The sequence below is a fragment of the Xiphophorus maculatus genome, chromosome 8 (genome assembly GCF_002775205.1).
Source record: "Xiphophorus maculatus strain JP 163 A chromosome 8, X_maculatus-5.0-male, whole genome shotgun sequence".
Lineage (NCBI taxonomy): Eukaryota > Metazoa > Chordata > Actinopteri > Cyprinodontiformes > Poeciliidae > Xiphophorus > Xiphophorus maculatus.
This window is the reverse complement of record NC_036450.1, coordinates 21,641,589-21,666,852: the sequence shown is the minus strand read 5'-3', so window position 1 is coordinate 21,666,852 and position 25,264 is coordinate 21,641,589. Positions and strand designations below refer to the sequence as shown.

The 25,264-nt window shown below is 38.9% G+C and overlaps 3 protein-coding genes across 6 annotated transcripts in view; all 3 read right to left on the bottom strand.

Annotated features, from left to right (window-relative positions):
* LOC102223229 (electrogenic sodium bicarbonate cotransporter 1-like) overlaps positions 1–3,541 on the bottom strand; it is a 39,514-nt gene extending 35,973 nt beyond the window's left edge. For 3 of the 4 annotated variants that reach the window (XM_023338272.1, XM_023338273.1, XM_023338274.1), the window contains exon 1: positions 3,181–3,540. In XM_023338272.1, the coding sequence (XP_023194040.1) occupies positions 3,181–3,200 (20 nt within the window). In that variant the 5' untranslated portion in view covers positions 3,201–3,540. Of the gene's footprint in view, positions 1–3,180 lie in introns of all 4 variants that reach the window. The other variant, XM_023338275.1, reaches the window with a different exon arrangement.
* A 209-nt stretch (positions 3,542–3,750) lies between these two features.
* On the bottom strand, positions 3,751–9,483 carry dck (deoxycytidine kinase). Its single transcript, XM_005808601.2, has 7 exons — positions 9,282–9,483; positions 8,872–8,987; positions 7,215–7,408; positions 6,876–7,023; positions 6,652–6,767; positions 5,160–5,259; positions 3,751–4,587 (listed from the first exon to the last, which is right to left on the bottom strand). The coding sequence occupies exons 1-7, from the start codon at positions 9,370–9,372 to the stop codon at positions 4,561–4,563; spliced, it is 792 nt and encodes a 263-aa protein (XP_005808658.1). The 5' UTR covers positions 9,373–9,483; the 3' UTR covers positions 3,751–4,560.
* A 265-nt stretch (positions 9,484–9,748) lies between these two features.
* LOC102220180 (MOB kinase activator 1B) lies at positions 9,749–19,859 on the bottom strand. Its single transcript, XM_005808602.3, has 6 exons — positions 19,597–19,859; positions 17,524–17,690; positions 15,083–15,176; positions 14,465–14,598; positions 12,202–12,365; positions 9,749–12,115 (listed from the first exon to the last, which is right to left on the bottom strand). Exons 1-6 carry the CDS (start codon positions 19,608–19,610, stop codon positions 12,038–12,040), a joined length of 651 nt encoding a protein of 216 aa, XP_005808659.1. The 5' UTR covers positions 19,611–19,859; the 3' UTR covers positions 9,749–12,037.
* Positions 19,860–25,264: the final 5,405 nt, after the last annotated feature.

Here is a 25,264-nt window from a genome sequence, read left to right as displayed (position 1 = left end):
CCACAGTGGACATTGAAGCAGACACCAGTGAACCAGGAAGTACCATCGACTGCATTGTATTTACTTCTGAAATGGCAAGACAGATTAAACCCCAACTTAAACATACTTCTATCTGCCAGTTGGAAAACTAAAAGGATCTGCCAGTTCTCTGCACTCACTGAACAGGCTAACAGCTATGAGCAACACAAGCTAATAGCATGTAGTTTAGTCATTATCAGGTGTCAATCTTATAACAGTGAACCACTTTGCCATGCTGGTTAAAAGATTGACAGATATGTAACAGTAAAAAGAAAAAAAAACATAACAGTTGGTGTAAGATTTGATTATTTTAGGGGAAACATAATCCATAAAGTCCATTTTACTGTGCTTTCTAATGTCACATTTCTTGTAAGGAAAAATGGATGCAACAAAAGAGACTTAAGTTCTAACACAATTCCTGAATTTTTTTTTTTTTAAAAGTGACTTAAAGCACCTTTCATACAATAGACCACGACCTGTTGGACAGGTGTGTCTTGGTTTCGCAATTTCCAACAAGGAAGGTCTGACTGGTTAATGAATCAAGAGGATGTGCAATTTCGAGGAACATTACCTAACAGTAAGAAGGCTCATTTGTTTTCTTGGCATACAAGAAAAGAAATGACAGGGGAAAAAAAAGGAAGACAAAAACATTTCCTTGCTATAAACCACGTGTCGCCCAATGGAGACAAAGGAGAGTGAGAAATCAGGCCTGGTTTGTATACGCCCCCAAACAGCTACGTCACTCTCCACTCCGTATTTACTTTGAAGAGGACTCAACCCAACCATGCAAATATTCAGAGGAAATGTAATAGCTAACAGTAGATGGCACAGCTGATGCAATTCAGGTGCTTGAGGAATAAGTTCAAATCAGACTGAGGGGATTTCTGCTCCACAGTAGTAAAAAAGCCTGATTTGCAAAGAGTTGTGCCAGGAATTGCGCAACGATGAGTTGCACAAATTCTAAAGCAGCAAGTCTGACTTTTCAACAAAACCAAACCTAACTCACTCTACACAGTTTCTAACCTGTAGAAGATTATGATCCATTTTCTGTTTTGTTTTTTTTTTAAATCATTGTCAAATAGTGACCCCAAGCCAGTTAGTCCAACAACCCACAAGGTTGAACCGCTTGGAACTTAAATGTTTCACCATATATTTTGGAGACCCACAATTTTTCCTCATCTGCCATAGTTTATTCACACCAACTTGATTGTTGTGTCTCTTGTGAGGTCATAAATCCAGACATAAGAAAGCAGATTTAGCAGTTTTTCCTTCAATGCGCTTTTTTAAAACATGTTTCCTGAAGGACATCTATATTTCATTACTATTCTGTGATAAGAGCGTTTTTGTTTTAATCCTTCCTTTCGAGCCGTTACAATTCCTGACATTGGATTGCTACCTTCAGTACTCCCTTGGTTAAATGGTGATCCCTCTGAATTATCTAACTAAACCCCATCGAAACTCTTCATCCTCGATAAAGTGCTTGAAAAAACAACAACTGTGAATCACCAATAAAGGAACGACTCATCTCTCCATAAGTCTGGTGGCTGCTTCGACCAAACCTTTAAATGAAAGGAGTCAAAAGACTCTTGTACAGACTTCTTTCTGAAAAACAAAAGCATAAAAAAATAAAAAAAATTTAATGTTATCTTATGCCAGTAGCTTTCAGACATTTTCTTTAGAGATTGTGCATTTGCCTGGGTTTTAATCTGTCTTTCTGGTCTTAAGCTGTTTTTTTTTACTGTGCTTTGTTCTTTAGTTATATAATTGTCAGATAAGGTGTCCCTCAAGGTTCTGTGTTAAGTCAAACCATTTTTGACACTTTATAGTAATAGTGTGGGTTGGGTAAGTGATGCATCACTATCTCTATGCTGATGACCCAGTTATGCAAATATACTTGGCCTACTTGTTCCACAATACATTATTCTGCTATGATTTGTTCAACTCAAACTGAAAAACCAAGGATATGTACTTTTAAAAAAAAAAAGTACATAGGGACATGCCTACATGTACGCCTGTGCGGACAGGCACACGAACAGCATCGTTGGTTTTTGTCATTTTTTTTGTCCACAGAAGGTACAAATATGATAAGGTATTTTTCTAAATATCATTTTAATTGAGCACAACCTGGCTGTCATTTGGAACTCACAAAAAAACTCAAAGTGAGATTAGGGCTCGTTAGTAGCTGCTTATTGTGCTTTCATTTAACATATTAAAAACATACATTATCATCCAGCCAACTTTTTGTCTTGCATTGAGATAAATCTTTCTTTTTTAATCAAACACTCACCGAGGTTGATCGCAGAATGTAAACCTTTTACCCACAATTGCACGTTTATGCATCCACTTCCTGCAGGCTCATTCAGTATTTGTGTTATTTCTAAACTCGAGGGAACGGCACGTGAAACTTCAAACAAGCTCCAACAAAACAAGTCTTACCCAGGCGAACGATACAATGTATCGTTACTTAAATGTAACGATACTAATTCTTAAATGTATTTAAAGGATATAGTCGAAGAACCACGGGACGGTTTTGAGGTTTTAATGTTTTATTTCTTAGCCATTTCCATTCTTTAACGTTCCGATTCTGTTTTGAGGATAACACCGTTGTCTTGGTTTTGCTTAGAATGGACCTCTATTGAAAATGAGGAGTAGCTTTTAAAAAAAAAAAAAAGGAAAACAAATACACCGCGGCGGGATTGTGGTTTTCAAATCTAACATCACCGCGCCTGCGCTGTGAGGCACACGCGCAGCTTTATTCATAAAGATGCACAGCAGATGATCCATCCACCGCCGGGCCTGCTCTGCGTTTCTCTTCCTAATTGATGGTGACAGGCTCTTGGAAAATAGATTACCGTCCATTCATAGGCATAGCGGTGCAGGAACAGTGGCTTATCTACGACCAAACGGAGCCTTTTTTTCAGTGGCTGGTACTTTTCACGATCACGATCAGTTTTTAAATGACCCACTTCTTTTTAACCCAGTCACAGAAATACTACTCGGACAGAACCGAAATTCACCATTGATACAGAGAGTATAAATCAGACCTCCAACTCCACAACTCTCCTGAATGCAAGCTCCAATTTACAGATGAAATAGGGACGAATAAACTTCATAGCTGAAGTTGTACTTTCTCCGAAGAACCCAGTAGTAAAATAAACTTACTTGCTCTTTTCGGAACTCATGGCGACAAAATTTCTTCCTCAAAGATAATCAAGCCTTGTACTCGGCAGATGTCTCTTTTTTATGTTGTTCCAGTTGCGTTATTTGGAAGCCTTCACCTTCTCTCTAAAACAAAAAAAGAAAAAAAAAGTAACAAAGGAGGCGATGAGTTGCGTGCTATCTGGCGGGGGATGATCTCTTTTGACTCGGCAAAACCAAACTCAGCGCAAGAGGACGCGCAACCCTCCACATCTAGCTGGACTCGTGCCGGGCCAACATCTTAAACGAAACGCGGAGCGTCGGAGGCGCGTGGAGAGTCTCCCGAGCTGCGTGTCTGTTTTCCATATTTAACGTCCCATCCCTCCTCCTGCGTGACGCCAGCGTTTGGACGGGGGGGGGGAGGCGGAGGTCACAAAAAGTTACTCATGGGTGGCGCTCCAGATGCCTCCACTTGACAAACTGCTCCTCTATTGTTTACCAAATTAACTTGCCCTAGAATCTGAAAGCACTTTAAAAATAAAAAAATAAAAAAAAACTTTAGACGAATAAGGGAATGTGACATCACTTTTAGAGAGCTGTTTATTTAAAAGACGTTTTAAATTCAATAGAATTTCATCAAATAAAAATGGCAAAAGCTTTTAGTTTCACCTTAAGTATGAATTAAAAATAAAAAAAAAAACACACAATTAAAGAAAACCAAAGCTATTAATTCAGGTGGTTTTGTTGAGTCCCTACTGGTAGAACCAAGTAAAGGCAGAGAGATGTCCAAAATAGTCTACAGGTTGTAATGGGGACTGGCGACACCTTCTGGAAGAAATACAGGTGCATCTCAGTAAATTCAAATGTAATCACATTTATATTAATGCAATCAAATTCTTGTTTTTATATTTACTATGGTTTTCTGTCCGGGGCTGGCAGAGCCTGAGGGTGCAAAGAAAATAAAAACAGGTAGCGTGATTTCGCTGAAGTTGGAGTCCATTTCAGTTATTTTTGATCGGAGCTACATGATCGTCTCTTGATCAAAAACACTTGTTTTTAAAGATAGCTCTGACTTTGAGTATTCTCTAAAATTTTAAAATAAAACTTATAATTTTATTTGTAAAATCAACACAGACGCCGAATATTAAACCAACCTGTGCAGATGAGCACACATACACACTTTAGTATTTCAAGTATTAGCCTTTACTAAATGTTGGAAAGCTATGCACTCATTTCCATTTATAAATACATGAGTAAAAAGAACAAATAAAAAAAATACAGCAAAATTATAATAAAAAAAGTGCACATTTTCTGTTATTTAAAGCATCAAATGAATGAGAAAAGTGATGGTAGTTGGGGTAATTCATTGTTCCCAATATTCCAGGACGTTGTTCCCTTTGGCCGTCACAATGTGCTCAAGAACTCCTTCACCTAAAAAAAACATAATAATAAAAATTATAAAGGATACTAAAAGTCACCAAAAAAATTGAGTCAATGTTCATTTCTGATACTGTTGATGGAAAGCCCCAGCGTCCAGCTTTCGGCTCAATAAGCAGTTTTTGATTTGAGATTAAACCGCAATGTGTTCTTGTTTACAATCAACAAAAAAAACTGCCCAATAAGCATCTTTTTTAGCTGCGTGAAACCCTGCTGCGAGTTTCCTTCTCAACATCAGAGCTCACTGACTCTGCAGAGCAGGTTGCACAATAGCATTGTGCCTTGAATAGCTCATTTAAAGTCTGTGCCTCAAAAGGGAACTGACGTTTCTATAAAAGTAGTAACTACTACTATTGTCCTCAAAAGTGCAGAATTACCAGAATACAACTGGAAGTGCACCAATCAGGATTTTCCTGGCCCACACTGACTTCCTGTTTTTGACCCCTCACCCCTTTACGTCTATCCTACCAGTTCCCTTTCTGACAAAGTCTGATGATTTGATTTTTCTACAGTTTGTTCCCTTTTTTCATGAAGACTTCCTGCATTGCTTAAGAACCTTTACTCACCTTCTCAATCATGTCGGCACTCTTTGAATCGTTTTGCTTAAAATCGTCGTTTACATCCAAGGTCAGAACGGGAACGTCGCTGAGATACTCAAAATCCATGCTGTGGGCACACGCCATGTAGTTAGTGATGTTTAACGATTCACATCTGTGCATTCAAAACCACTTTAAGTAGAAACTCCTGCTTTTCCATGTCCGAATGTATTCAGTTTTTGAGTTTTTAAATAACATTCGAGTCCAAAATATGTTTTTAAGCAGTTTAACTCAAACTCTGCTTAAGAACAACCGAATTTAAACTTGCCTAAACAAAAAAAACCCGTACACATGCATCTACAAATATATGTAGGTAAATATCAAAAATCAAGTTGTGATGTGTCAAATCAACGAACGCATTGTTTCTCCTCTCCAGACAAACAATAGATTAGAGTCATAAGACAGAGGAAGCAAATTCATACCTTTCCAAAATGCAAGAACTGTGTTCATTAGTCTTATTTTTGAGCATTATATCTACTGTAAGTGCAGAATCGTTAGAATCACGACTTGTCATAGTTTAGCTCCTATTTGTCAATAAAAGTCATTACCAAATTGTAACACTTTAAATAAATAGCAATGACTTTGCAGCAAAAATGTAAAAATTCTAATATGTTTTTAAACATGCTAATTAAAAAAAAAAAGTCCATTATTGTCAGTAGTTTTTGTTGGTCAGTTAAAAACAAACCCATTTTACCATTTTTTTTACCATTGAAGTAGAGCAAATAAACAGAAAAAACAATGTAATTTCATAGATCACCAGTTTACCATTAAATTGTAAGTGCTCCCATCTGTAGTGCGTATACAGCTACTGTCAAACATCAGGTTTGAATAACTATTTGTTAAATCGTCTTAGATTTTTTTCTTAAGAAAATGGAAATTAGCCTTTCCTTTTTTTCTCCCACTTACCCATCTAAGGAAAATAAGAAACAATGGAAGGAAAATATATTAGCATCAACATCAGTCGATTTTAATAATTTTTTAAAAATCAATCTAAGTCAATATTAAAAGTTTATATTTCTATCTTTGTACAGTTTTTGTTTCAGAGGGTTGGGGAGTGGGGCACTTATGGGGTGTTAAGCAGAAGCAATGTAATCGCTTTTACACTGGGAAAAACAATATGGGTAAATATTGGTTATCGGCCATAGCAGCTGTATTCATATTGGCCCAAATTTTCATATCGGCGATTGCCCCGATAAACAACATATTCCATCCATTTGGACTGTTGCATTGTCCTCTTGACTCAACATCGCTTTACAGAGTGAACCTTTTTCCATTTTGTTCCGTGTCAGAAACATGGTTATGGAGTTGTTAAAAACTTTCAATTCTAGCTCAACCTTTAAATAGTATGCCAACAGTTAGGATGTGATGTTAGCAAGACCTTTCCAGCTCTATACATTCATCCGTTTTCCTCTGAATGACCAAAGCAGACCAGTTCAGCTGCATGCATGTGCATGTGACTCACTTCATGGTCTTATTCTGCAGCCAGCTCTCATGCTTGTAGTGGAGCTTCTCCAGGTATTCCAGAGGGATTTCCTGTTCCTCCTCTCTTCCCCTCATGTGTAATCGCTCCAAGCATTTCTGTGACGCAAACGGGAGAAAATTAACTTATTTGTGCAGACCGGGTGTACTCTATTACAAAATATCTATTTTGACCTAAAGAAGAGCAACCAGTAAGTGGAAGAGTACCTCTGGTGAAGCTCTGAGGTAAATGATACCATCTAGCTCAATGTGCTTGCCAAACTGGTTGTGAAGCCAGCCATGCAAGTCCTGGTAGATGGACCATTCAGTCTCATTCATGCATTCACTCTCGTATAGGTTGCCTGCAAAGATGTACCTGCGGCAAAAGGCGTACAGGAGACAGGAATGCCTACATTACTAAGACGTGAAACATGCCCCTGAGTTAAAACAGAACATACCATAAAATAAAGTTAAGAGCTGAAGCAGAAGCAATGTTGCAGACTTAGCAATAACATGATTCATTACAAGAGAAATCTGGGGGTTTTTGGGATGTGTGCGCCCTGATACCTGTCGCTGTAGATGGATCTCTCGTAGAACAACACAGGATTCTCAGCCTCTCGGAGCTTCCCGTTTGCAGATTTGATCTGGGCGCGCACTCGGCTGATGCAGGCGTAGCTCTGGAAGGTATAAGCCCACCTCTCGGGCTTCTCGTACATCATCTTCAACACGTTGCCGCCGCTCCTCTGAGACGTGGTCAGCTCCTAACGAAAACAAGGTCAAGACCGTGTGAGAGGGGAAACCTCTCACTAACATTTATCATTGTTAAATATTAAATGTACCCTGACATAACCAAGGCTGCTGAAGAAGGGAGCAAAAATGAAAGAATGTTTCAATATCAATATCAGTAAGGTAAATACACATTTCAGCTCTTCCGGCTCAGCTTATTGCCTCTATATTTAGACAGTCTAGATTTGATCTGATTGTCAATCCCCTGAGTTTAAAAATTCATCATAATTACTGTTAGGATTTAGTAATTTGAGGGGAAAATCACTTTTCTATGATAAAGGGTTTGGTACATACACCTTTAAGATGAAAAGTTTAAAACAGAGAGTGGAAAATCTACATTCAAGGCTTTATGAGCTTAAATTGAAACAGAATTTTCAGAACTTAAGACAAAGAACCAGAACAAATCCTGCATCTCTATTATTTTTACTGCAACAGATGAAAAAAACATAAGTTGCATTAAAGAACATCTCTTAGCCCTTCTTTTATCCAAATTACTTCCAAGTGAAGAAAAAAAAACAGTAAAAGGAAGTCCTCGAGGGCTGCAGTCCTGCAACTTTTAGATGTGCTTCTGCTGCACCACCTGAACAGAATAATTAGGTCATTAAGGCTCTGGAGAACTGATCTACACAAGGAGGAGGTAATTAAGCCATTTCACTCATGTTTTGTACCTGTGGCACATCTAAAAACTGTAGGACTGCGGCCCTCGAGGACTGGAGTTTGAGACCCCTGCATGAAAACAGACGTGTTTCAACGTGCCACTAGAGGGCGTCTTATTACGCAAGCGGCTGTTTATTGTAGATGTGGCAGCAGGGCCTTGTGCAGTGGTCTGAAACATGGGATTGTTGGCTCAGTGACATCAATTCCCGCCACCAATGTCAAGAGTGCATAATGTACACAAAAAATAATCTATGCAACTGTTTTTCTATAATTTCCTCTTTTTTTTTTTTTTAAACCAACTTCAAAAACTGAAGCTGATTCTAACCTCACAAACCAGCCCGGTTTCTTCTTTTAAACTACCGTACATAGTTCAGTTGCCTTCTGCTTACAAACACAGAAATTAATCACTTGCAACATCGCTGATATCATGTTTATGCCTGGCAGAATAATGTGTGTGCATGTTAAACAAAACAAGGCTGAAGCCACAGGTGTGCATGTCTGTGACGATGACATGCTTAACTGTCGTGAAAGCACCTGTTCCCCTGGGTGTGTCATGTTAACTGTGGATATGTGGACAGATGGCAGCTGCACTCTAAATACAGATGGAGACTCTCCCAGTTATCCAGACATGGACAAATGGCGGTCTGCTGCCTTCTGAAGGAGCTTTGACCCTCAAATTATAGATATGATTCTCATAAGTCCACATTAAACTGGCTTTCTGTGTTTTTGTTTATTAATTGTGGTCTCTTTTCAGCTCATGAAGCTGCAGCGTTGGAAATACCTCAAAGTCGCTGCTTGTTGTTTGGACATTGCACCATCTAGCGATCGGTTCTGGTACTACCTCCCAGTCGGTGCTCTCCTGCTCCAAAAGGCGCACAAAAGTTGACTTTCCAGCCGCTGCACACAAAAGATACACCAGCTCGACTTCAGCCATACAGAGCAATAACAACTACAAGCTTAACAGTAGAGGTAAAAAATATTGTCATTAACTTTCAAGCAAGTTAAAGAGAAAAAGGCGGACATATATGACTGAAATTGGCGGCAAAGTACATGCCCGTGCGAAAAACAATGCAACAATGTCCACAAATAGAAGCGCGTGCTCTACAACTGAAATAGGACTCAATGCACGTTTTAAAAATCTTTAAAACATTTTTATAAAACTCCTATTTCTCTCAGACAAGGTTTACGCACCAATGTTTCCTTCGACTGAAATGCGCGTCATTCTCTTCTCCATGGAGTCATTCATTGGGTCGGGGCAAGGTCTCTTCGGTATAGCAGGCATCTTCAAAGATCTGATAACTGCGCCTAAAAGCAGCTGAATAAAGGAGAACAGGGTGAACAGCTGCCGCTGCGGAGAAGTCTCTTGTTTAAATTTGGCGGAATAAGTCCGGAAGCAGTGTTACTCCGCCCCGGAAGCGTTCTCTCCACGGTACCACCCACTTCCGCCTCTGTTTACGTATTTACTGAAGCGTTTTAATGGCAAAAACCTCATCAAAGTCTCATTAACCAAAAAAAAAAAATAAAAATAAATGTGCAGAAGTAGTTATTGCTTCTTTAATATATTTTACACGCTGACGCGGAAAATGAAGGGAAATTGAAACTTTTGCAAAGCTCCGCAAACTCAAAATTCTCACGGCACGCAGTAAAAACAGGCGATCCAGCGGGTCAAGACCACATTTATTTGCCTTGTAAACAGAATAAACCAAATCAGTAGCACTGAAAATCCATATCAAGCCATTATTTACAAACATCTCATCAATCAATAAAGCAAAGAGGATCAATAGGCTTCGTTGTGGGCATCTCATATTCTATTACACTTCAGAGTATCTGCTGATCAGTAACATTCATAATAATAATAATTAGATAAGAAAGTCAAACAAACATTAAATATGCAAAACAGGAGTTTTCAATAACTGAATAAAGGAGACGAAGCGGCCTCTAAAAAAAGACTCAATATATTCATTTAAGAGAAAGCCACTACACCATGCTCACTTCAAAAAAAAAAAAAAAGGTTTTAAAAATCAGTCAGTCCTCAGTATTTACACATGTGCATCAATTTTACTTTCGACAAATTCTGTGAGAAAACATCCGAGTATCACTGTTTCTGAGCTTAAGCGGACACGTTTTTTCATTTCTGTCCCAGCCAAATTTAAGAAGTTTAACGATTATTAAGATTTAGAGCCAACTGGTGATCCGCTTAGTGTTTCAGTCATTGCATAGCAACTCAACTTTTACATTAGGAAATGGGAGCATGCTTCAACTTTTTATTGCACAGTAACAAAAAGAAAGAAAGAAAAATCACACAAGTAGAATAAATCATTAGTTGTGCCTTACAGCGAACCTCGGAGGAAACTGATCCATTTAACATTCATTTGGAAAAATATGAGGAAAAAGATACAGTAGCTCTCAAAACTCAGGTGTTAAAATTTCAGGATTTTAAGAGTATGACCATAAGTCATTTCCAACATTTTCCACCTTTAATGTAATGTAGTAGTTACTTGCACAACTTAAAAAAAAAAAAAAATTAATTTCAGCATTTAAATTTAAAGTTGTAGTTTGTAGATTAACAAAGGGATCTCATGCAAAAGTATGATACAGTTCAGGTTCGTTCAAGGTTGTGGAAACTTTCTACTTTTTTTTTTAGATTTCGTCCCAAAACGGATTCGTTAGCGTAGCTTTTAAAATTGTACAATTTTGTTGCGGTAGAAGGTGGGGAAAAGTTTGGAAAATTGTCCATCGTGCTCTCACATTTTTAGCTCTCAAAAAACCTGAAATTATACGTGTATACGTTTGAGCTCTACTGCATACGACCAGTCACATGACACATCTTCTCACAACGTTCGACATATGCAGAGGAAAAACATTCAGGCAAGAGTGGTTTGAAAACTTGTTCAAAGTGCTTCATGGCTATCCAGATACCAAGGTATGTAGCGTTATCTGACTCAAAAATGCTTATAAGTTCTCTAACAGTGGAGGTTAAATATGCATCTGTATCTATCTGCAGGTATGTATGTACAGTTGAAGGTTTCTGATCCCTCGCTAAATGTTTCTACTCGAAAGATTTGAGCGTTTAAAGGAGGAAACTAGCACACAGGGACAAACCTAAGAGCTTATTATTATTATTATTCTTAATAATAGCCCCTGCTCTAAAATAAAAAAAAAAACTCTAACCTCACTTCTATAACCTTTGACACATTCATTTATCATCACCCTCTCAGAGCACAAGGAGACTTGCAAAAATGAAAGGAGTAAATTTGGGAGTTTACAGAAAAAAAAAATCCATCCAATTAAAGGTAAAGAATAAAGTAACACATAGGAAAATTCAGGGCTGTTTAGGTCTAAAGGGAGGTAGGTTGAAAACTTGAAATATGTCGATCAAATATGGCCTTAATCTTCGGACAGTTCTCGTTGCTGATATAGGGCGACGACGAGCCGTGCTAGGCACTTAGGGTTCTTCTGTACTGATGGCAACTACAGCGGTCAACTAAAGTCTGACCTTTGAATGGAGAAGGAAACAAAAGAGGGAAAACTACTGACCAAGACTTAAAGCTGGCTTCGAATTTCACCGCTATTCTCACTTGTGAGTGCATTGGCTGGTCAGAGAAATGAAAATTCATGAACATACAATATGTCTTTATATTTCTAAATTATAATCGTCATGTGTGGATACAAGGGATTCTCTTCCATGCACCTAAATGTTTTTTTTTTCTCTCTCTCTCTATGTTAACCAAGTCTATAGTCCCTGATAATAATAATAATAATAACAATAAAAAAAATTAGTCCTGGTGCCTTAAATCTATCAAAAACCCAGCCGTCTTCCTGGCAATATTAAAAACATTTCCCCAAATGGAAATCCATGTAGTACATACTGCATACATACAGCCAGAGGAGGGGGAGGGTATCTGTGCAAAAAACTAGAACGATAAAATACATGTCTGCATTGTTGTTTATCTATCCTTAGTGGTGAGTTTCTCAATCAGCTCCTGTAGTGGGGCCAGCTCTTTTCTGTCAATGAGGTTGAACTCCTGCGAGGAGAAAAATAAAGAGGAGAGGTTTTTAATACTTGTGTGCATATATTGATATTATTCTTCAAATATTTGAGAATTTTCACCTGTACAAAAAAGATGAAGTGTTTGAAGGAAGTGTTGAGGTGGGCCTCCTCCTGCAGCTGCATGACGGAGTCAAAGTGCTGGTGGTAGATGTGGGCGTAAACCCTGAACAGCCGCTTCAGGATGGTCTTCGCCACAGACATGAAGTTGCGCTTAAAGGGAACGCCTTGAAAAAAAAATGAAAAAAAGAAGGAGATAGAACAATTAGGTGAATAAGTAGCAGAAAAGCTATTAAATGACAAAATATAGTGCTTTGAAAATTTTGTCCATCCGAGACTTGTTGAGGGTTAGAAGAGGGTAGGTAAAAATCTCTGCAGACCACACATATCCTGGACATGAACTGCCTAGACCTTTTCTCTTCAGGTCTGCACAAAAACCAGCAGCCATAGAGACAACTTACAGTTTGGGAAATGTTAACGAAAATGTTAACTTAATGTGTCATGCTGTCCATTTATCCTGCCTTCTTTTCGCGCAGATGGAAAACAAGAACGAACAAGATCCGGACAGCGTTTTCACCTGGATTGCAAAAGTGTTTGTTGGCAGGCCACAGCACGATTGGAGGAAAGCGAGAACAATCATGACAGTGACACACAAGCACCTCACGGCACCAACATGTTAAGCACTCATCTCCTGGATGGAACATTTCTTCATGTTCAAACAGACCTCCGCTACTCCCCGCTGTAAAGCTCAGCAGTCTGCTGAGGAGACCTGCTGTAGGAAAACAGAGTCTCTGCCGATCAATTATTTATCAAAGCCACAACAAAGAAAAGGACAAAAGGGAGCGTAGTACTTATTTGTCGAGAACCATAAACATTAAAACTTCAAAGGCTCTAATATGACAGGTTTAAAAAGAAACAACTTTAGAGCAGCATCTTACTGTAAAAGTAGTTAAAGTGTGGATAGGAGCTTGAAAATGATCATGCTCACCCGTCAGGATGTATGTTTTCCCTATTTCCCGTTGAATTTCAGGATGACAGTCGTATTGAAAGACAGCTGTCGTTTTTGTCATTTTCATGACTTGGATTGAACTTTGTTCATACGTTTTCAACTTTGATCATGCTAGTCATACAATTTTATAGTTATAATATGTAACAAAATCAGGCAACAGAACTGAACTAACTTTACTGTTTGCGAGTTTTACACCATCTATGAACTGGGAAAAGATGAAGATGAGTGGCACAGACAGAGAGACAGTCGTCTTAAAGTTTAGCGTTAGCTTCCGCTAATTTTATTATGCTTTTAGCAGATAAGCATTAGCTTCTTCAAATTTTTAATTTTTTTGTATTAAGCAGCTTAGCGCCAACTTCAGCTATTTTTTTATGTGTTTAACGGTTAAGCACTACTTTCCACAACTTTTAAATGTGTTTTGCGGTTTAGCTTCCGCTCATTTTCTTAGCGTTAAGCGGCTTAGCGTCAGCTTCAGCTATTTGTGATTAGCGGTTTTGCTTTAGCACATTTTTTTTTATGTGTTCGGTATTAGCTTCAGCTAATTTCAGTAATGTGTTTAGTGTTAGCTTTGGCAAATTGTATCAAATTATTATTTGACACTAGGTATTTTTCTGTAATAAATATTGGCAAATTTAGTGCAAAAATACATTTCCTTGATGGCCATCTTGAATTTTTCAGTGACTAACTTTCTTTTCTTCTTCTTCAAAAAAAAAAGCAATTTTCTGTGAACAGCTATTGCAAATTAGATTCTTGTATCCGAATGCAAGAGATTTTGCTGAATTATTGAATTATCTGCTGCACTGTGCTGCTTGGCTGCGAATATGGAAATCTAAAGATTATGGAGAAAGAAGGCAAATCTGCTGCCTTAGGGAAGGCACATTGAGCTCTTCTCCTGAGATGTACACTTCTGAGGCCAGCTGACATCCATTTATGCCGGCTGGTCTCTACAAAAATAACGCTCGACGCTTAACAACGCAGGCCTCAGCTGGCATAGAGGCTGAGACATGACTGTGTGCTTCAACCACAAATTACAGAACATGAATCATGCTTAAGTGTCAAGTACAAGCATGAAATCTACCTCTGCTACAGAGGTCGGTTGCCGCTAATTATACGTGTAAAAAAGATCAGTGCACTGTGGACTGTATGTAAATATTAAAGCAAGAAGTCGGGGCCATGTTTCTGTTTCATAGATCCAGGATTTCCACTTTTATTAGCTATAGCTTTAGTGTATTTGTATAGCTGCTAAAAAAAAAGCAGCTTGTACATTTAGAAGACGGGTAAAAAGCACCTTTCCACCGAGCTGGAAAGAAACCTCACCGATCTTTGAAGGGAAAAGCGTTTCATCATCCAGCTGGTCCTGCACCCATGTCATGAGGTAATCGATATACTTGGGGGCTGAGCATTTAATGGGCTTCTTGATGTTGGTTCCGTCGGCCCAATGGTACTCGTACCTGCAGAGAACAGATACAAGTTTTGTTTTGGCTTTTTGTGTGTGTGTGTGTGTGTGTGTGTGTGTGTGTGTGTGTGTGTGTGTGTGTGTGTGTGTGTGTGTGTGTGTGTGTGTGTGTGTGTGTGTGTGTGTGTGTGTGTGTGTGTGTGCGTGAATAAACTATAAATATAACACCTGGAAGGCCAGAGACGTTTTTCCAGTCTAGTCACCAGATGTGATTCTCAGTAGACCTTGAAGAGGCTAATCTAAAATAGTCACTAGGCATGCAAAGTGCCTGGTGAGCACCACTGGTGAGGCAAAAACACATCTCTACTATAAGAGGTTAATAAAGTAATTGAATCCATTGGATGTTTCAGAAACTTCTGCTTATGTACCGTTTGTTGTTCAGCTGATACATGAAAATCAATGCAATACTCTAATTATAACTATTGTGAAGAAATTAGCCAGACTTTAATAAAAACAAGTAGCTGCTAAGGTGCTCTTACTTAGGACCGGCAGACATGACTGGACAACTTTCTTCTGTGCAGAAGTCTGTGATGGTGCCATACAGCATGTTGATCTGGTTGAAGAAATCCACCGCTGAGGGAAAAAAAAAAAAAATAGAAAATTATTATTATTTTGTTGATGCCGGGATTAACAGATGAGAATCAAGTCTCCCCGTATTTCAATCGCCAGGCAGAAAGCCCACGTTGCATTTCCAGAATAAAGTTATTTTAAAGGCTTTGAGGTAAAACAACAAGTTCTTATTTCAGGTTTCTATCTCCATGATGATATTTTTCTCCAGTGGGCAAGTTCCTAATACGGAACACGGAGAAACCAGAAACTGCAAGTAAATGAGGAAGAAAGGATTAAAAAAAAGAAAAGATTAAAGGATCCAAGAAATGAATCAACATTAAATCAATATGAAAGAAAGGAGGATAGACAATAAAAGAATAAAGGACACAAAGAGGAAGAAAGGATAGATAAAGGTAAGGAATAAAAACAAGGCACCAAGTTTGACACAAGACAGGAAGGAGGACAAGATTAATAAAGAGATGAAAAAGGAACAAAGGGCAGAGGGAAGGAAAGAAGAAATGGCACAAGGAAGAAAGAATAGAACAAAGAATTTAAAGAAAGAAAAGAAGGAAGGAAGAACAGCAGGATGGGGAATAAATACTTTTCCATACTCAGAATCTTTTTCCCAAATGATCTCCCACTGGACTGTCCCTTTAAATGAGCCCCCATGCTGGATGTGCTGCTGCTAGCATTAGCATTAGCATTATCACTTTTCTCCAATGTAAACAATCACTTCATGGTAGCAATAAATGCTAAAAAGTCTCATTTGAAAATTGCTATCATGTTCTTTCATGCTGCCTGTCAGGTCACCATGACAACCAATTTTTGCAGCATATTTAAAATTACACTGACCCAAATGATGGCTACCCATCACTTCCTTACAGAAAGCAGTGCTGCCACTGAATGGAGGCTCGTTTTTTGTTTGTTTTTTTTGGACTCTCATTTTCCAAAAGGAAAGTTTTATTTCATCACTTTATCCCAAAACTAGAAAGCTGCATTCAGGAAAACAAAAAGTCAAAGCTTCGGACTCAACCGTCCATTTTGTTACGACACGTTGACACGTAGATAAAGTGACACATCTCCAGAGAGATTATGGGACTTTTGTGTATGAATTAAGCGTGGATTTTCTCGTGGGCAGCTCATTGTACAGCTGAGCAACAAACTTATTTTGTTTACAACATGTTAAGAATGACTGATGCGAGGCCACCATCTTGTTTGACAAGCAGGTTTTTTTCACAGTTTCTATTTATTTGGACTTTGAAATTGGGTCAACTCTCTGACCAAGTCATTCGAAGATTTAAAAAATAAATAAATAAAGTCATGATGTTAAAACAATACAGATGTAGTAATATGAGAATGAGGTCATATGATAATAAAGTCTACATAATCCAAGAATAAAGTCTTGTTATTACCAGAGTGTTTGGTGAATGAAGTAGTAATTTTATGAGAACTCCAACACCAAAGATTAAAAAAGATCAGTTATTTAAGCTTTGTTTTTGTCATTGAAAGAACTATTTTTCCTTGTAATTTGAAGACAATTCTGGTAAAATTGCTTCTTTATTCTGCATTACGACAACACTCTCGCAATCAAACAAAAACTCTCGCAGCCTGGCAATAATACTTCGTTATTTCATGACTGAAATAAAAGCAACTTTTAGTACCTATTGTCTGTCATTAGCTTTTTTAAAAAAAAAAATTCAAAGAAAATGAGAAAAAAAAGATTAAAATCAGATCTGGTATGGGAAAAAAAAACAACCCTGGTTTTATTTTTAAGCCATGTCACACTGTGTTACTGCAGCTTCCTATGAGCAGCAATCATGTGAAAAGTCAGTGAGCCCTGATGGCGAGAGAAGTGACTGCTTACAGCTGTTTTTCTCCCAACTTCCCTTTATTGTGAAAGTCAGAGCAGCTTGTGCAACAGACTAAAAAAAATCTTCCACTGTAATGACAACCTGCACTATGTGGAAAGCGCTGCTGCGAACCTGGTGCGAAATTCTTGGTTCGTAACCATTTGGCTGCATGTCGACCCTGCCGAACAAATTAAACTTTACAAGAACTGGATCGTGGGAGGAATTCATCTTTAAGCGGAGTCATTCACCGCTCCTTAGCGGAAAGTAAACAGGGCCCTTAACGAACGGCTCAATAAAATCTATTTAGCATTCGCAGCGGTCTTCCTGCCATGAAAGCGAGCGGTCTTTAGAGGGAAAGCCAAGAGCTCACACCGTGAAAAGTTCACCCTCACCTGATCCACGACCTGGACAAACTGACATTTGAGGAACGAGAGGTTATTTTTAAAGAAAAAAGAAAGAAAAGGAGGTGTTGAGATAAAGAATTTGACTGGAAAAAGAAAAAGGCAAAAGGCAGGACTTACTGTTGACGGCGACCCACTCATTTAAGTCTTCCCCCTCGGGCAACATGACCGCCATGCGCAGGTTTCCACTCCCCAGCGTCGCCTCGGCGTGTTTCAACAGCTCATACTGATGAGAACCCTCTGGGATATTCTTCTTGGGCTTGAATGTTTTGGACGAACGGTTTCCACTGTGGAAAGACGGCAACAAACAGAGAGATAAATCACTTGAGTTCACAGAAAGGAAGTTTGCTTAAATAAATTGAAAAAAATAAATAAATATATCAAGTCAGGGTATTTATTTTTTTTCCAATTATTACTGACAAAGGAGCCACAGATGCGAGAACAGCGGGACAGAACAGTACATCTCTCTGTGTTTAATGAGGCTGCATTCAGGATCTCACACTGCTCCATTAAACAAGAATTTTTCAGGCATCACAGCAGAAACGCACAGAAACAGCTCGGCGGCTAACTAAGATGTCAGCTAAGGCAAGTCCTTTTCTGCGTCTCTCGCATCTGACTCTTTGGATGAAACAAATAAAAAGAAGAAACCATCGTGAGAATTAGCGTAGATGAATAAAATAAGCAGCGTGTGCTGCCATTTATGAAGCGATTTCGCAACAATGACGAGAAAATAAAGAGGTTGTGTCATCCGAGGAGCCGTACTCTTTCTATTCCAGTTCGAAGGAATCATTAAGCTAGATAATGAAGCGATTACCTCTTACATCCACATCAAGCAGTGTTTGAGCAGGACTGTGAGCTCCGGGCAGAAATAAAAGCGAGAACGTAAATGTTTCTTGAATTTAAGCGTACTACAAAAACATACTACATTTTATTTATTTATTTTTAAATTTTGGTGTTTTCACTGTAAACTCATTTTAATCCCAGCTTCCCTGTGTAGAACAGAGCATTCGAGCCAATTAACATTTTTTTAAACAGACATTTTGCTGCTTTTAAAGTGCAAGCCAAATGAAATTTCAATTTATACAATGCAATAGACAGAAATTGACTGTCAACATGTTCCAACACTTAGTGAGCCAACATCTTCATCCTGCACACACCCTCTCAAAGTGAAAACACAACTGAAGCTGGTGCCAACAAAGCGAATATTTATCAGTGGAGAAGATTTTTATGACGGAAAACCTCATTTTAAACAAAACTGAGATCTTTAGTTTGGGAGCTCTTCACCAATTCATTGCGTTTTACATCAACAATCTTTCGGTAAACTCTTCAGTGTCCTATAAACTAATAACTCCAGTAGAGTAAAAGGTTAACTTTCGTTGAAACATAGAATGCTTCTAAAAATGTTAAATATTATTTGTAATTAAAATGCTGATATGTAACTCAGGTCGTATTTGCTTCCCACCTGTATAGATTTTAAATGCAACAAATCTATTTGAATTAAAATTGCATTGCAGCAGAACTTTGGTTAGAAATGTTAATTTAAAAAAATAATAATCAAAAAACAAAGAAACGGCTTTAAATTGTAAAGGGAGTGAGATATTACAATTTAGTTTTACATTTAAAGAATGCAATTTTGGTCACCATTTCGGCTTAATGATTTCACTCATATACAAGTCCTGCCATCCTAGTATTTTTTTTTTTTTTTTGCCGGTTGTTTTTCTTCTAATTTCAATTTCATACACGGTTATTAAACAGTTTGTAGTTTACAAACACATTCCTTACTCAAGAACACAGCTTTGGAGGCCAAACGAGACCGAGCTGTGTTTTGTTTCACTGAAGCTAATGTTAGCACTTGTTAGCAGTGTGCACCAGCAAATATCCAGGCCACACGACGAATAGATTTTTTTTTAAAACTCAAATTACATTAACTACAAGTCTTCTTGGAGCACATAGTAATTGTTTACACGTTGATTCAACTAAACTAGAATGTGTGAGGATTTTTAAGCAGAAAACAAGAAGAACACACGCAAATAACACTAATGATGAAAAGGCACGTCCAGGAAGTAGACTAATCCTTTGTTTATTTTATCGCTAGCTGGCTTCCCAGCAGTGAAATATCAGCTACTGTTCTCTACAACTTAAAACCCAAGTCACGAAGGCAAAAGGGGACTTCACCAAGTATTTATAACTCACAAAAGGAAGCTCATGGTTCCCCGGAGATCAGGGGGGGGAAAAAATCCTCTTTAAATCAGGCTGAGAGGATGGACACCGAAAAGGGACCAAACTCTTTAATCTCACTCTTCTTCTCGTCTTTTTCTGTCGGAACCGATGAATTTCTCAAATAAATAATTGTATAGGCAAAAAAGCTCCACGCTAGCGACACAGAAGGCAGCTTTGTTTGCCAGACTCTGATATATGACTGCTGCTCTAAACGCAGAGAGAAGGTACCTGACTTCTTCAGCAGATACTTCGATTGGACCAAAAGGGATTTCTGATGTGTGCTGCCATCTAGTGGATCAAAAATTAAGGCACTCGTTTTGGTTCAATGACGTATGTTTTTTGTTGTTTTTTTTAAAAACATTTTTATTAGGCCCGAGCAGCAAAGCGCTGCGAAGGCCTATTGTATCTGTACTGTTTTATTATTATTCTTCCACCCATTTCGTGGGCCCATTTGGGGGCTTTATCATATTCAAAAACTCACCAAACTTGGCGGAAGCGACTAGGCGGTTTAAAAATTTTGAATTTTAAGGTCGCCGCAAAAATCGCAAAAAAAATTGCTCAACGGCGGCAACTAGCAATTTTCAAAAGACCCATTGCTATTCACTTACTTCATCGTAGAGACTTGAAATTCGGTACAGTTGTAGAGCTCACTAAGACGCTCAGAATTTACAAGTAATGTCATAGTGCAAGTATCGCAGGAAGTCGGCCATTTTGTATTGAAGGTCCATTTTGGACCTCGATTTTGACGTTTACAGCCTTCGTATTTGATCGAACTCCTCCTAGGGATTTCGATTGATCGGCTTCAAACTCGGTCAGTCTGATCATAAGGCATGTCTGATTTAAAGTTATCAAATTGGTGAGTTTTGGAGCATGTTGAAGGGGGGTTAGCAGGGGTCAAAGTTCACCTACACGCCATGAAACAAAAACCTCTTATATTTCCTATACAAAAACACATAGAGGGACCAAACTTTCAGTGATTGATCGACATCAGGTGTCCTAAAATACCCTGCAGTGAAATTTTTTTTTTATGTAGGCCACGCCCCCTGAGAGCAGGAAGTGTAATGTTTTACTGTGAACGGTCGCTATCTTAGCCCTTTGACCTAATCAACATGAAACTGTGTCCAGAGACAGAAGACATGTTGGTGTGTTGTGGATTCCAACCCCGACCGGCTGCGATGAAGCAGGTGGGCGTGGCGGCGTTGCGAACGCCATCGAATTTCGTTTGGCTCTGAATTCCACAGTTTCGGGGTGAGCTGCTCCAAACTCACTAGGATGGATCCTTATCCATCCCCGAACAGGAATCCATAGCGATATTTGGTGGGCGTGGCCTAATTTTTCTATAGCGACCCCTAGAGTATTTTAAATGAACAGCCCCAAGCCATGCTTAAACCTAGAATTACGAAACTTGGTACACATGTGTATCTTGTCGGGACGTACAAAAAAGTCTCTTAGAGCCATGCTCTAAACCCAACAGGAAGTCGGCCATTTTAGATTGAAGTTCATTTGACCTCGATTTTGACGTTTACAGCCTTTGCATTTGATCGAACTCCTCCTAGGGTTTTCGATTGATCGGCTTCAAACTCGGTCAGTCTGATCATAAGGCATGTCTGATTTAAAGTTATCAAATTGGTGACTGTATGAGCTTGCTGAAGGGGGGTTACCAGGGGTCAAAGTTCACCTACTCGCCATGAAACACGAAACTCTTATATTTCCTATATAAAAACACATAGAGGGACCAAACTTTCAGTGATTGATCATCAATAGGTGTCCTAAAATACCCTGTGGTGAAATTATGACATCGCTTAAGCCACGCCCCCTGAGAACAGGAAGTGTCATGTTTTACTGTGAACGGTCGCTATCTTAGCCCTTTGACCTAATCAACATGAAACTGTGTCCAGAGACAGAAGACATGTTGGTGTGTTGTGGATCCAAGCCCTGACCGGCTGCGATGAAGCAGCTGGGTGTGGCGGCGTGGCGAAGTGACCTGTAACGCCGATGCCATACGTTTGCTTCTAGATTCCACATGTTTCGACCGAGCTGCACCAAACTTGGCCTGACTCATCCTGGTGTGATGCCTGACAATGCTTTGTCATCATATTATGACGTCATCTAAGCCCCGCCCCTCAGAATGAATTAGAGAGATCTTCTGTGTAATTACATAATAAACAGTCCATGTTCGTTGTTTGTAGGGCAATGCTGCCCTCTGCTGCCCACTGAAATAGTTTCATTATTTCAGTAATTCGACACCAGAGGGCAGCATTGCCCTACGGAATGACAGTTCAATGTTGAATTAAAGAGGAAAAAATTAAATAATTTGTAATTCTAACACAAAAACTGACAGAGACACCAAACCTTCAGTTATTGATCATTATCTTGTGTCCAATAATATCCAATGGTTAAATGATGACATCACGTAGGCCACGCCCCCTGACAACAGGAAGTCTTGTATTTTACTGTGAACGGTCGATAGCTTCTGCACCAAACTTTGCACGAGTGACCCTGGTGGGATCCCTGACGACCCTGTGTCATCATATTATGACGTCATCTAAGCCCCGCCCCCTCAGAACAGGAAGTGTCTTTTTTTTCCTTGGAAAGCTCCGTTTATGGCTCTCTTGACCTAATCAAGGTAATTCAGATGATGAGCTCTGTCAATGCTCGCTTCTGGCTGAACCGTGTGGGCGTGGCCAAAGGGCGAATATCAGTCCCTCGCCATATGCATACGTTTGGCTCTTATTCACGCATGGATCATCCGATTGGCGCCAAACTGGATATGTATGACCTTTGTTCACCTCTAAAGAGCCCGACGGATTTGAGATGTAATTTGACTCCACTGCGCCCCCTAAGTTGATACATCGGCCGTATCTCCTCGACGCATCGACCGATCTGCGCCAGATTTTTCGACAGTCGTCGGGGAGCACCGCCGAACGCATTCACGCGTGTCGCCCGGTGGACGGGCGGGGAAAACGCGCGACAGCTCCTGCGGCGGCTGGCGTGCGGCGGTGCTGGAAACTGCGGCGGAGCTTCCGCGGTGGGGAGCGGGCTGCGGCTCTGGAAACCGAGCGAGAGCTTCTGCGGTGGCCGGAACCCCCGCGGTGGCCAATAGGCCGGAGCGGCGCTTGCTGCGAGGGCCGCCCGAGGCTGCTTGCAGCTTTAATTAATTTTGTGTTTTCACAAACAGAAAAAATAGAAAATTGTACACTGTGCTGCCAGTCACCTTACATGAGTATGAGATACGAAACAGAAACAAAAACAACAACAAAAACAAAACAAAAAACAAACAAACATAAAAATAAATAAATAAAATAAAATACATAAAATAAAAGGAAGCTGCCGTACAATGTAACATTCACGTTAAATCATGCCTTCAGTGGTCGGCAAACATTAACAGACATGTTTACAGCCTGACATCAGCGCAATCATATCTAGCCGGGTGATCAGAGAAAGAAGAAAGATGCATAGGAATACAAAAGGAGGATGTCCATTAGTTAAGATCTGGTGAGACCTTCCACTTTATAGGATTCTGACCTCTCATCACAAGTCTTGTCAGCTCTTTAGGTAAATAGTTTAGCACAGGAGACCACATATCAATGAAATGTTTCTCATTACCCTTAAGAACTGCACTAATTCTTTTTGTTGTTGTTGTTGTTGTTTTTTTTTTTTAAATACATTTTTAAAAAGTCCCAATTGCTTTTATGAGTGGAATTTTAAAAAAATAATATTTACCCTTTTTTATTTCAACCCTACAATTTTAACTTACTTATCACATTCCAATCTCCACCTTTTTTCCTGCAGTGCTCGTCAACCCAAAGAGGAAAAAAAATCAAGTAGTTTGCAGAAAGAAGTGTATAAACCAACTCCACCCTGACAGATAAGAACAAGACACAAAACAGAAATGTTGTTCGGGGTCATAACTTTAAGAGATCTTAAAACTTTGATGAACCTCTACTTTGCTCTAGCATAATAAAGACACTACCCAAATGCCCTTGTCATCGACTCTTATTGACTCCTGGTAGAGATCTTCCTCAGAGAAAGATTCAATCACACAGATGAGGCCAGAGAGAGAGTGTCAAGGGCAGACAAGCACACAAGCAGAGGACCAGGAGAGGATGTACACAAAATGTCCACAGAGGAGGAAGAATCTTCAGCGACTCATCAGAGGGAATCCGGGCCTTCAGCAAGGATTTCTGAGACACTACATAACATTTGGAGAGCTCAGCTACAGTGTTACCGCTGATAATCACCTTCAGATCTCCTGCTGCCTCGTTTAAGCAGAGTCCTGATCAGATGATGGGTCAATCAAACCCAGGATGTGACAATATTGTCCATTATCGCCAAAAGGTTTTTAATTGGAAGCAGTTTTTCACATCTCACGCCTGCGTCTGGGTTTCCATTATCACCAGTGTGATCAGTCGTGCTTATGATTTAGATCCAAAGAATTCAAATGAAATAACACCAGCCAAATATCAGATTCTTCACATGTATTGAAGTCAGAAAGGGTTTGTGACAGAACAGTCAAAATTGAACCAAAACATAAGACAAAACAGTGTACCAACATATCGGACTGAAATATCTGAAAATAATCGGAAACCAGTCACCCACTGTCCAGAAAACGGTCTACTTTGGAGGACATTCAAAAACAACTGGCAACACGTCTGGGTCAAACTGGGAGGAAAAACTAACACTTTTATCTGTATCTTTTATTATTATTTTTAAAGAAATAAAAAAATATATATATATAAAAATAAAGAGATATTAGACCACTGTGTGACTATAAAGTATGTACATAAGTACCGAAATAAGCCTAATTTATGTCTAATTTAGCACAAGCTTGGTTACTAACCAAATATTATGCTTACATTTCTATGGATTAATGACGATGACATTTATGCCTCTTGTTTCTTTTAGTGCACCCTGATTTTACAAATACGGAACAAAGAGCAGCATGCATAACCCCCCCCCCCCCCCAAAAAAAAAAAAAAAACATTTAAACCTTACTACGTCCCACCTCTGAATTTCCATCATCCAAATCATTCCTGCTGCACTCAGTGCTACAGCCATTTTTTCCTGCTTCATCATCTTCTAATATCATTATAAACATTGTAATAACATTATTATTATTATTATTATTATTATTATTATTATTATTATTATTATTATTATTATTATTATTATTATTATTATTATTATTATTATTATCACCACAATAACAATGACGTTCTCCTAACGTCATTGTGTCATTGTTGTCATCGTTTCACAATTGTATTTCTTTAAAACTATATATATCTATATTTTTAACAGTTATGGACAGATTAAAAATAATGTATTTGCTAATTTCACAGTTGACCCTAATGATCACATAAGCATTCATTTAATCGATGGCTTATTGTTGCATTATTATTGAGACTCGACAGCTTTTCTATTAGCAGGAAAGTCACGAATCCACTGGGGTGGCTTGTGTTGCTTTCAAGTACCATCTGAAATGAAGGTAATTTATCAAAACCTTACGCTTTTTTTTCTTTAGGGACTCCTAATTTTTTTTTTAAGGATGCTGGAGAATTGTTTTGTCGTAAATTTGCCAAGTGGAAGAAGTTCAATTGAAAGAAAAGAAACATATAAATGAATAAACAGAGCAATATGAGTT

Excerpts from the sequence above, each read along its gene's own strand:
- dck (XM_005808601.2), bottom strand. The coding sequence starts at position 9,372 with ATGCCTGCTATACCGAAGAGACCTTGCCCCGACCCAATGAATGACTCC. Across the intron at positions 6,768-6,875 it reads ACCTCAGAGCTTCACCAGAG|AAATGCTTGGAGCGATTACA; the intron begins GTACTCTTCCAC and ends TTTGCGTCACAG. Across the intron at positions 4,588-5,159 it reads GTGCCGACATGATTGAGAAG|GTGAAGGAGTTCTTGAGCAC; the intron begins GTGAGTAAAGGT and ends TGTTTTTTTTAG.
- LOC102220180 (XM_005808602.3), bottom strand. Across the intron at positions 15,177-17,523 it reads TGAGTGGGTCGCCGTCAACA|CGGTGGATTTCTTCAACCAG; the intron begins GTAAGTCCTGCC and ends TTTTTCCCTCAG. Across the intron at positions 12,366-14,464 it reads GCTTTTCCCTTCAAAGATCG|GCGTTCCCTTTAAGCGCAAC; the intron begins GTGAGGTTTCTT and ends TTTTTTTTCAAG.